The sequence below is a fragment of the Hibiscus syriacus genome, unplaced genomic scaffold (genome assembly GCF_006381635.1).
Source record: "Hibiscus syriacus cultivar Baekdansim isolate YM2019G1 unplaced genomic scaffold, ASM638163v2 tig00110863_pilon, whole genome shotgun sequence".
Classification (NCBI taxonomy): Eukaryota; Viridiplantae; Streptophyta; class Magnoliopsida; order Malvales; family Malvaceae; genus Hibiscus; species Hibiscus syriacus.
In genome coordinates, this window is record NW_024062892.1 from 156,299 (window position 1) to 166,932 (window position 10,634).

Genomic DNA, 10,634 nt, shown 5'->3' on the forward strand with positions numbered 1-10,634 from the left:
TTATTCTATTTGTTCTTTTTATTAGTCAATGGATTAGAACAGCCAAACTCTTGCAGGTTGATTTAATACGAATTCAAACATGAATTTCGTCTTTAAAATATGTGTCCTACTACTTCATCCAATACTATCATTGCCTTCATTTGTGCAATACTACATTTGTTCCATGTAATATGTGTAAATATTTTAATTTTAATTAATTCTTTGAACCATAACAATGAAAACAGAAAACATATAATCTTGGTTTTCAGCTTGTTATATTATCATATTCAGTATTACAAAGTTTTGAAGTAACCCTATTTTGAAGCGTTCTTCAGATGTTGCCTTATTTATTTATTTATTGGTTTAGTGGTGGTTTGTTCTTTGTTTGTAAATATAAAAGTAACCTAATCATGGGGCCGATCTCATTAGTGATTAGTCCTTGTCAATCTTCCAACTCTTCTATTAGCAGCTTTAAAACAAGTTGCCGCACCCTCTTCTCCTCTTGTCCTGACTTCAACAACAACATCAAAGAACAATAAACGACACCCAAAACAAAATAAACAACATCAACAACATCATGGGGTATCCCTCTGGCAGAAGTCTTTGCGACCCTGATCATCGCCATGTCGACCGTCGACGCGAGCGGGGAACACCATTTGAGCTGGATTCCAACCAAGTCCGGCTGCCAGGCCTTGATGGGTGATTGCATGGCTGAGGATGAGTTTGAGATGGAATCCGAGATTAACAGACGCGTATTGCAGACCACACGGTACATAAGCTATGGTGCTCTGCAGAGGAACACCGTGCCATGCTCGCAGAGGGGTGCTTCGTACTATAACTGTCAACCGGGAGCACAAGCTAACCCTTACAGTCGAGGCTGCAGTGCCATTACTCGTTGCCGGGGATAAGGTTTTTCACCCTCCTTTTTCTTTCGGTGTCATTGGTTTATCTACTTTTGTTGTTGAAGTCTCCTTGTTATTCTTTGACCTTTTAAGTTTAAATAAAATGGAGGAACGTGTATTTTTCTAACAAGATTAGAATTATGATCATGACCTACTTTCAGTTTATTCATGGTGACAACATATGATCATGTCTGGTTCTGATTTCCGAATGAAAAATGAGTTAAGAATGTTATCTTCATAAAGCAATTCAAGTAATAAAATCTGGGATTGTGGAGCAGAAATGTTAACAAGAGACCTCATTCCATTAATTCCCTCTATAAATTGACAAATAGACGGTACATTACCTACTGGTGCTAAAAGCAGATAATTGTTTAATCCCATATCACATAAGAACTACTTAATACAAAATAAAAGGGACACTCGGTAATATCCCTGATCTCTCTCCAATAGTATTCTCAAACAAAGCAATATATCACCAAATTTCAATCATAACCATAGAAAACTGTTAAAAACACTGTGACCAAGTTTTATTCCGATCCTTCCTCTTGCTTTGCTTCATCCGACATTTGGTTCGGTGGGGTTAATGGGATGGAGAGCCCTCCACTCCCATCTCAGCTTTTAGGTCATTGATGTTCTGCTCCAGCTCGTTTATACGGTTTCCCATTTTATCAAGTGCTTCGAAGTTAAGTAAACGGTAGATGTCCCATATTTCGCAATAATACCGATGTAGAAAACTATTTCCATTCAAAGATACTATCTATTTCTATTTAAAGTAGTGCTACAATAGAGCAAAAACATAACAAAGTTTCAAGCTTGTTCAAATCTGGCTAGTTCACACTTCACACACATTCTCACATAGCTTTTTAGCCTTATGGCCTATATTTCCCTACAGGCCAATAAGTAGACTTAAGAAACTAAAAGCACATATTGCTTTAGGCTCAAGAATGAAGCTAAAAAGGATAAATTGATGTGAACCTATCCTTTAACTAAAACTTCATTCTCGAAGCAACTCGGCAACATTTCATACATTCCACAATGCTGCTATCTCAGCCGAAAAAACCAAAACACTTCAACGAAATTTAAGAACAAGTGAAAAGGATATTCTTTGTGATAATGGAATCCGACATTGTTTGAAACCTAGATTGCTGCAACAGAATGAATACTTGTCAATAGCAGGAAAATTATTCCAACAACAAAGTCCAATTATATAAACTCACCATTTGTTGAAGAAGATTCTGCACCTGCAAAAGGTAGTCAAAGAAAGCATGAATAAAGATCGGGATGTCAAAAACCACAACAAATAACTGATGAATTACATCAAATGGTACTAGCAGAACAACAAACATTAAAAAGCAGTTTATCATTCATGTTATGAAATGGGTTTTATGAACTCACGAAAACAGTCATATCAGCAGCACTTTGCTTTGAATCCTCAGAGTTATGTCCGTCCTGCAAAATGTATACCAGTCAGCACATACCGCGCCAGCATTGGCATATGACATTATGAAGAGAGAAAAAAACACTAACTCTGATTGTTTAACATAAAGCATGTGGTTGATCAAATTGTCAAATATCTCAAAACCATAATACTCTATCAACTTAAAACAAATCAATAAAAAATTTTGGGGTCTAGAACAAATTGTTAAAACCCCATGAAGATTCAAAAGTTTTTATTTTTAAAAAAAGGGGGTCTAGAACAAGAACAAGTAAAAAAAAGAAGGCTCTTTTTTATCACAACAAGCATTATGATTACAATTTTGGATCGTAAAAAATTCTGGAAAATTATAAGAATTAGAGGAACTGATAGGAGGAAGATGAACAGCTCTATAATTGAAATTGAACAAAAATTAAAAAGAATAAGTAAATAAATTTTACCATTGCTGGGCTGTGGTTTTTGATTAGCTGTTCACACCGCACCTCAGTTACTAACCGGTGTTTTAATTCGAACACAAGTGAATGCTGCTTTGCTTATTTTAAAGACGGATGGTCCCGTTCCTTTTTCATCCCGGCCTACGCCTTTAATTTACCCATATGCCACTCCTCTTTAACTTTTTTTTTTGTCTTTTAAATACTTTAATTCGTTTTATTAGAACGGTAAATGAGTAGATACAGATCGCGAGCTATTTGAGTTTGATTCAGTTAAAACTCAATTGATACTTGAATGGAATAGACTCGATTCAATCTCAAATTCAATTCTAATTTTTATGAGCCGAAGCGAGTTAACTTTATGTGTTTAAGACTATATTATTTGTTGCGGAATATGGCTATTGGATAGAGTAAAATCGCAACTGATAATTTGAGAAAATAAAAAAAAAATAAAGAAGACACAAATTTTACGTGGATAACCCCTAAATAATATAGGGTAAAAACCACGGGCAAAGGTAGAAGAATTTTACTATGAGAAAATAGGAATTACAACTTCTCTCGATCTAACAAGAAGAAAACAATGACAATTCTCTCTTGATAAAAATGAGAAAACAACTCTCAAGAAAACTCTCTAAATTCTCTAGTATTGGGAGAAAGCTATAATGATTTGGGATGATTTTGAAGCTAAATGGGTTAGGGTATTTATAGTTGAAGCTTAAGAACTAATCTTGTAAATACCCTAAAGTACATAGACTAAATTTATAATTTTCTCATGCCATTTTTCAACCAAATCATGCTGCCTAATTTTGAATCACCTACCGGGTACCAAATTAGACTTGGACTTTCAACAATCTCCCACTTGAAGATTTGATTGGAATAATCATATCTTTACACTATTCTTTCTACCTTGTACCTTCATGTTGCTTACGTTTCTGACATGCTACAAGAGGATCGACACCAAGTAAATTTATCAGCATTGATTGCTTTCGTCATGAAATTTTCTATGTTGTCTTTAGTATGGATTTTCTGTATATCTATCGTCTCTCCTTCCACCTTTTCACGAATGAAATGGTACGGGCGTATGTGTTTTGTCATTGAATGAAATGTTGGATTCCTTGCTAGATGCAAGGCGATTTGACTATCACAAAACAGAGAGACATACTCTTGATTGTGCCCAAGCTCCTCCAATAGCATCTTCAACCAAATTGCTTCTTTACTGACTTGTGTAGCTGCTACATATTCTGTCTCTGTTGTGGATGTAGCCACAACTGATTGTAATTTTGAAACTCAGCTTACAGCTCCACCAGTACCTTTGAACACATATTATGTAGTAGATTTACTTTTATCCAAATCCCCTGCATAGTCAGAATCAACATACCTATTGATAAGTAAGTTTGATCCTTCGTAACATAATGCAACATTTGAGGTCCCTTTGATGTATCTCAAAATCCTCTTTACTATATTTCAATGCTCTTTGCCTGGATTCGCCATATACCGACTAACCACTCCCACTGCTTGTGCAATGTCTGGTCTTGTGCATTTCATAGCGAACATTAAACTTCCCACTACCGATGCATACGGTACTCGAGACATCTCAATCCTCTTTTTTCACTGCTAGAACTCATACTGGAGGATAATTTGAAGTTAATAGGAAGAGAGGTAGAAATTGGCTTACAATCTTGCATGTTGAATCGTGACAAGATCTTCTTCAAGTAATTCTTTTGTGAAAGCCAAATCTTCCTATTACTTCTGTCTCGGTGAATTTGCATCCCTAGAATCTTGTTTGCTGATCTCAAGTCTTTCATTTCAAATTCCCTAGTCAGTTGTGCCTTCAATTTTTCAATATGATCATTGTTGGGTCCTGCAACCAACATGCCATCCACATACAACAATAATATAACAAAATCGTTATCATCAAACCTCTTGAAATAAGCACAAGGGTCTGCATTAAGTCTGTTGTATCCAAGACACATAATGAATGAATCAAATCTATTATACCAACACATTGGCGCCTGTTTTAGACCGTACAGAGATTTGTTTAACCTGCAAACTAAGTTCTTCTTTTCTTTTTCTTCAAAACCTTCAGGCTGTAGCATGTAAATTTCTTCTTCAAGATTTCCATGAAGAAAATCTGTTTTAACATCTAACTACTCTATATGTAAGTTCAATGTAGTACACATTGCCAAGACTAGTCAAACTGTTGTTAGTCGAACCACAGGAGAAAAGATTTCATTGTAATCAATACCTTCTTTTTGAGCATATCCTTTGACCACCAGTCTTGCACGATACCTCTCAACTTGATCGTTACCATTTTGCTTGATTTTGAAGACCCATTTGTTACCAATTGGCTTCCTTCCTTATGGTAGTGGAACAAGGTCTCATGTATTATTTTTATGAAGGGCTTCAATTTCTTCTTGCATTGCCATCATCCACAGTGAAGCATCTGAGCTGTTTATTGCCTCCTAGAGTATTGATAGCTCACTGTCCTCTGTTAAAAGGCAGTATACAATATTTCCTTCTATAACATAATCTGAGTGCCAATTGGGACGTCTTTTCACACAATCTGATTGACGAGTTGTTGGAGCTTCAGAACTCTCTGGTTCTTGTTCATCATGTGTTGGTTCTGCTTCAGAAGAACTCCTTGTTCAAACTCATTTTCCACATGTATCTGTGTAGTCTTTGACTTTTCAGTGCTACCATCTTCTTCTTTTCTTTGTAGTTTATCTTCTACAAAGATAATATCTTTGCTGATGATCACTTTACGGGCAGTGGGATCCCACAAGCGATACCCTTTTACTCCATTAATACAATTTTAGTGAGATGATCTCATATCATTCTAATTGTCTTCTTCTCCTCGATGTTTGACAATACTTCATCTGCTAATGCTAAATGAAAGTTTGTCATAGCATTCCCATCCATTTCGATCCATTTGTTGTCATCTGTGAAATCTATCGGTCTTTCACTGATAGATGTTAGACAATCGTCTTTCCTCAGGATGGCCTCCATCTTCAATTTCCACAATGAGAAATTTCTTTCACTGAACTTTTCAATATCAAATTTCGTTGTCATAGCTTATAATACGGATAGCTCCCACTATTTCACTATCGTGAATAGTTCTCTGGAACCTTCAAAGAATGGGTAATACCTTCTTACTTTCTTATGTTGGAGGATCCAACTTTTAGTGGCAACCACAAAGACAATAAGTAGATATTACACACTTAAATCTGGATCTGATGCCAATTGTTGTGGAATACGACTATCGGATATATCAAAATTGCAACTGATAATTTGAGAAAATAAAGATAAAGAATACACAAATTTTACGTGGAAAACCCCTAAATAATATAGGGTAAAAACCACGGGCAAAGGTAGAAGAATTTCACTATGAGAAAATAGGAATTACAACTTCTCTCGATCTAACAAGGGGAAAACAACTCTAAAGAAAACTCTCTAAATTATCTAGTATTGGGATAAAGCTAGATTGATTTTGGATGATTTTGAAGCTAAATAGGTTAGGGTATTTATAGTTGAAGCTTAAGAACTGATCTTGTAAATATCCTAAAATGCAGGGATTAAATTTATAATTTTCACATGCCACTTTTCAACCAAATCATGCTGTCTAATTTTGAATCACCTACAGGCTGCCAAATTAGACTTGGACTTTCAACATTATTAACAATATTAATAGTTATATATTGCTTTTAAGAAAAAAATAATATAAAGCTTTTATGTGTTTAAGGTTTAGGTTTGAACTTAAGTTTGAGTTTCAATCGAACTAAGTCTGAGAATATTATGAGTCCAAGTTTTTTCTAACTCGAGTCGAGCTTAAAAATTTTAAATTCGTTAACTTTCAAGTTGAGTCTAGTCGAGTTTTAATTTTAATTTCGAGTTCAAATTGAACTTAACAATTTAAACAAGTGAGTTTTTAAGTAGAGTCCACCATTAAAGTTTATTAATCCTCGTCGGTAAAAATTGTTGGTCCGTCTCCTGGACTTTATTACGGCACTTGGATTCGTCTTTCCATTGGTTTTTCCTAAAAGCACTGCTCTCTCGGTTGTTCATTGGCCGGAATCCGAGAATAGACGGGCATTATATATCAGCATCTTTGGTCATTGATCTCGCCATAATCCTTTGCCTGCATCGAGAGCAAGGCACCAAATGTTATTTAAGAGGGCATTTTACAAATGTTATTTGTTAAGTTTAACTTTAGCAATCCATAGAGTGTGAAATGACTCACCTGTGGTTTTGGCACCAAGCAATGATGAATATTAGTGTAAAGAAATCTATTCCTTACTTTCTCCACTTATTTTGTATAATTGAAAGTGTTCATGAAAATGGTTGCAAGATTCATTTGTTAGCCTAGTTAATTCAACTATACCCTTCCTCTCATTTTATTAATTATTATGTTATCATTGTTTAAGTACAATTAATTTATTCATTGAGTTTTATTAAATTAATTTTATCATTAGTAAAATATATAGGAGAACGTAAGATCAAATATAAGTAGTCAATTTTTTTTTAATTTAGATGTGAAAAGAAACTTAGATAATATAGACATTATATTAAATCATTCAAGAAAAAATAGTGGAGAACCAGATTCGGTTTCATTGTTTTCCTGGTTGAGATAAGATTCGTCGTTGTGTTGTAGATTTGTAGTCAAATCAACTTTGTTGCTATATCTTCTTGGACTGGAATTGTGTTGAGTTGGTTTTTGAGTATTGGATCGGACAATGTTGTTTCCACACAGAGAAGCATTGGGCATGTTTTATAAACTAAAATCTGTTAAATAAAAAATTAAAAATAAAACAATAACAATATTTTTTTTAACAAGTGAGATTACATGATTTATCACGCAAGCAACGTGCATTGCTTATTACACACAAAAATCCAAATGAAAATAGTAATAGTATGTTAGGGCATACAATTACTAGATTATTTACCGGATGATCCAACCTTTTATTTTCCTCCAATGTTTCTATTCATTCATGGACAAACATCTCGCAGGTGGCAATATATATGTTGCAGCAAAATTGTTTACAAAAACAAATGCTTTCTGTAAACGTCAAACTCAGCTGTAGACGAGAGAAGAGCTGTCTGCGTACCCCATAACCACAAGAAATTAAAAAAAATCAACGATGTTAAACGAGACAAGCAAATACGGGATGAGTAAAATTCGATTAGAATTGAGTATTAACTTGATTAAAACAGACCTGTGAGAAGCTAGAATCGAAAAGTCTCCTTAAGATTCTTGTATTAGCAAGGCATCCAGATTGATTAACGTTTTCAATGGTTTCATGAATTAAATCGAACAAGTCGCCGTATGTCGGACCGGGCCATTTCTTCAGAATCTCGGCCAGTATGTAGGTCAGAGCACCGTTCATCTTCCCAGCAGTGAAGGCCTGCAGCATCAATTCATATATGAATTTATGTTGATATTATACATCATTCGAAGATAATTAATAATGTGCAGTGGGAAAAAATGAAAAATTTATCCCTTACAGAGGTATCAGCAGCAGCTTGATTATCTAGACAAGCACTGATAGAAATGGCTAATCCACCTTTTGTACCTTTATACACACCCGAGGGAGGACTGTTGTCTTCCCATTTTCTCCTGTAAATAAATAATAAGTCCTAATTAGAATACAATGACTATATTCACAATTTAAATATAGTATAAGGACTAATACTAATGATAAAGTAAGAAATCATCAACAGGTTATTTTGAGTAGTGATTCTCCCTTTCCATCCGGAAAAAGTGTTCATTGCATTCACTAATTCATTGAATATCCATTTGCCTCGTCTTTATATCACATAACAAGAAAAAAAAAGAATATATTTATCGTAAATTTTGATAGAATAAAGGGTAAACTTACTCTATACTGTTGTAAACTTTGTGAAGATCTAGAATGGTTCCACTATGACAGGCATCAACAACGGCATGAAGAGTAACGCCACTAGTGAGCGGACGAACGATGAGGGAATTAAGATCATTATCCACGATCATGCCCTTTTCTTTGAAATCAAGGGGACATATGGTTTCATCGAATCCGTCGACCTCGTCGTTGTTAAAATCCGGCACCCGTAACCCATGTCCGGAGTAAAAGAACACCAACGAATCTCCCGGTTGGCAATCCTTCACCAGCCATCGCAACGAATCCTCGATGTTCTTTCTCGTCGGTATAAATTCTCGGTTCGTCTCCTCTTCTACAGTTGTCAATTAATCATCACGATGAAATATTTCATTCGAAACATTGAATTAATCAATATTTTAGCGTCAGTGTATAAGATAATGACGAAGAATACCAGTAAGGACACGAATGCAGTTTCCAGGGTAACCAAATTTAGTGATCAACAACTCTCTCATGTTCTTGACATCGTTAGTGGTTCCTTTAAGCCTATACTGCTTCAAGTTATTGTAAGTGATTCCGCAAAGCACTGCACGCTTGTTCGATCTCGCCTTCGACAACTGTGGGAGATTCAGGGAAGGCGTTATGGTACTTTGATTCGTCTTCCCTCCTCTGATTTTCTCTCTATAAAAGGTTCCTATCCGGCTTCGAAGCCCCCCTTGGCACTGGCTGGATTGTTCTTCAGCTGGAAATGGGAAATAGTTGTTTCTACATGAAGGGCATTCGGCATCATTGCCTTTGGACCTTGATTTTGCTTTCGCCAAGAATCGTTGCCTGCATCGACAGCTGCCGCCCTTGTTTCTTCCCGTTTCCATGGCTGTCGATGAACTGGAAGATGTCGGCTTAAACAAAAAGAGTATTGCTAATGATATTTAGTACTGCTTGTAATTCATAGATTGTAGGTGACTCATGTTTGGGGTTTTATAAGCATCAACAATGAATATTTACTGTAAAAAGATCATTTATTTATTGTTGAAGATTACAATATCTATAAAGCAATTACCCTTTTGTTTTACTAAATTAAAAGAGAGTGTTTCAAAGGTATTTTACAAAGTATTGTTTAATTGGAAGTAGTGTGATTTGAGCATATGGAATCTACGCTCAAAGTGAATTCGGGGAAAATCAATTCCGTAATTTGTTTTCCGAAAAACGTTTTTCCGTGTTTGTTTCACGTAATTCGTTTTCCGGAAAACGTTTTCCCGTGTTTGTTTCACGTAATTCGTTTTCCGGAATGTAATTCATTTTCCTAGTAACAGAATTTCCTTTGTGTTTTCTGTAAAATGACTTACGGATTCATTTTCCGTAAGTCATTTTCCGAACTTTTCACTTCAAAGCAAAAATACTCAAAATAATTTTATTTTATGAATTTAATATTAATAAAATATTTTAATATCATTTTCATCAAAATATTAATTATTAAAATATTTAAAATATATTTATTAATACTTATAATAATATAATATATATTTTAATATATATAAAATAATCAATTATATTATAATAATATAAGATATTATATTTTTATTTTAATAATATATAATAAATTTTTTTATATATTTAATAATGAATAATATTATTTATATATTTCAATAATATTTTAGTAAAGATATTAAAATATACTAATTAATATTTTTAAAATATAATATAGTACTATTACTTTAATAAATAATTAATATAATTTATAAAATTTTATTTCACTAAAATATATACCGAAAAAATGTTTAAATAACATCTTCCAAACATCATAAAATGTTTTCCAGATGTTTTCCAGAAATGTAATTCATTTTACAGAAATGTAATTCATTTTCCAGAATTCAAATTCCAGTAATTCATTTTCCAGTAATTCAAATTACAGTAATTCAAATTCCAGTAATTCATTTTCTGGAAAACCAATTACAGCTAAACAAACAGACCCTAAACCTGACATGGTTTGGTTGGCAAAAGCCTCATATATATATATATATATATATATATTATATGG

The 10,634-nt window shown here is 34.0% G+C and overlaps 1 protein-coding gene and 1 pseudogene across 1 annotated transcript; both read right to left on the minus strand.

The window, feature by feature from the left end:
* Positions 1–1,162: 1,162 nt before the first annotated feature.
* LOC120143765 lies at positions 1,163–2,882 on the minus strand (annotated as a pseudogene).
* Positions 2,883–7,682: 4,800 nt separating this feature from the next.
* LOC120143716 (metacaspase-1-like) lies at positions 7,683–9,585 on the minus strand. The gene is made up of 5 exons (XM_039157961.1): positions 9,051–9,585; positions 8,621–8,951; positions 8,247–8,358; positions 7,958–8,146; positions 7,683–7,841 (listed from the first exon to the last, which is right to left on the minus strand). Exons 1-5 carry the CDS (start codon positions 9,466–9,468, stop codon positions 7,782–7,784), a joined length of 1,110 nt encoding a protein of 369 aa, XP_039013892.1. The 5' UTR covers positions 9,469–9,585; the 3' UTR covers positions 7,683–7,781.
* Positions 9,586–10,634: the final 1,049 nt, after the last annotated feature.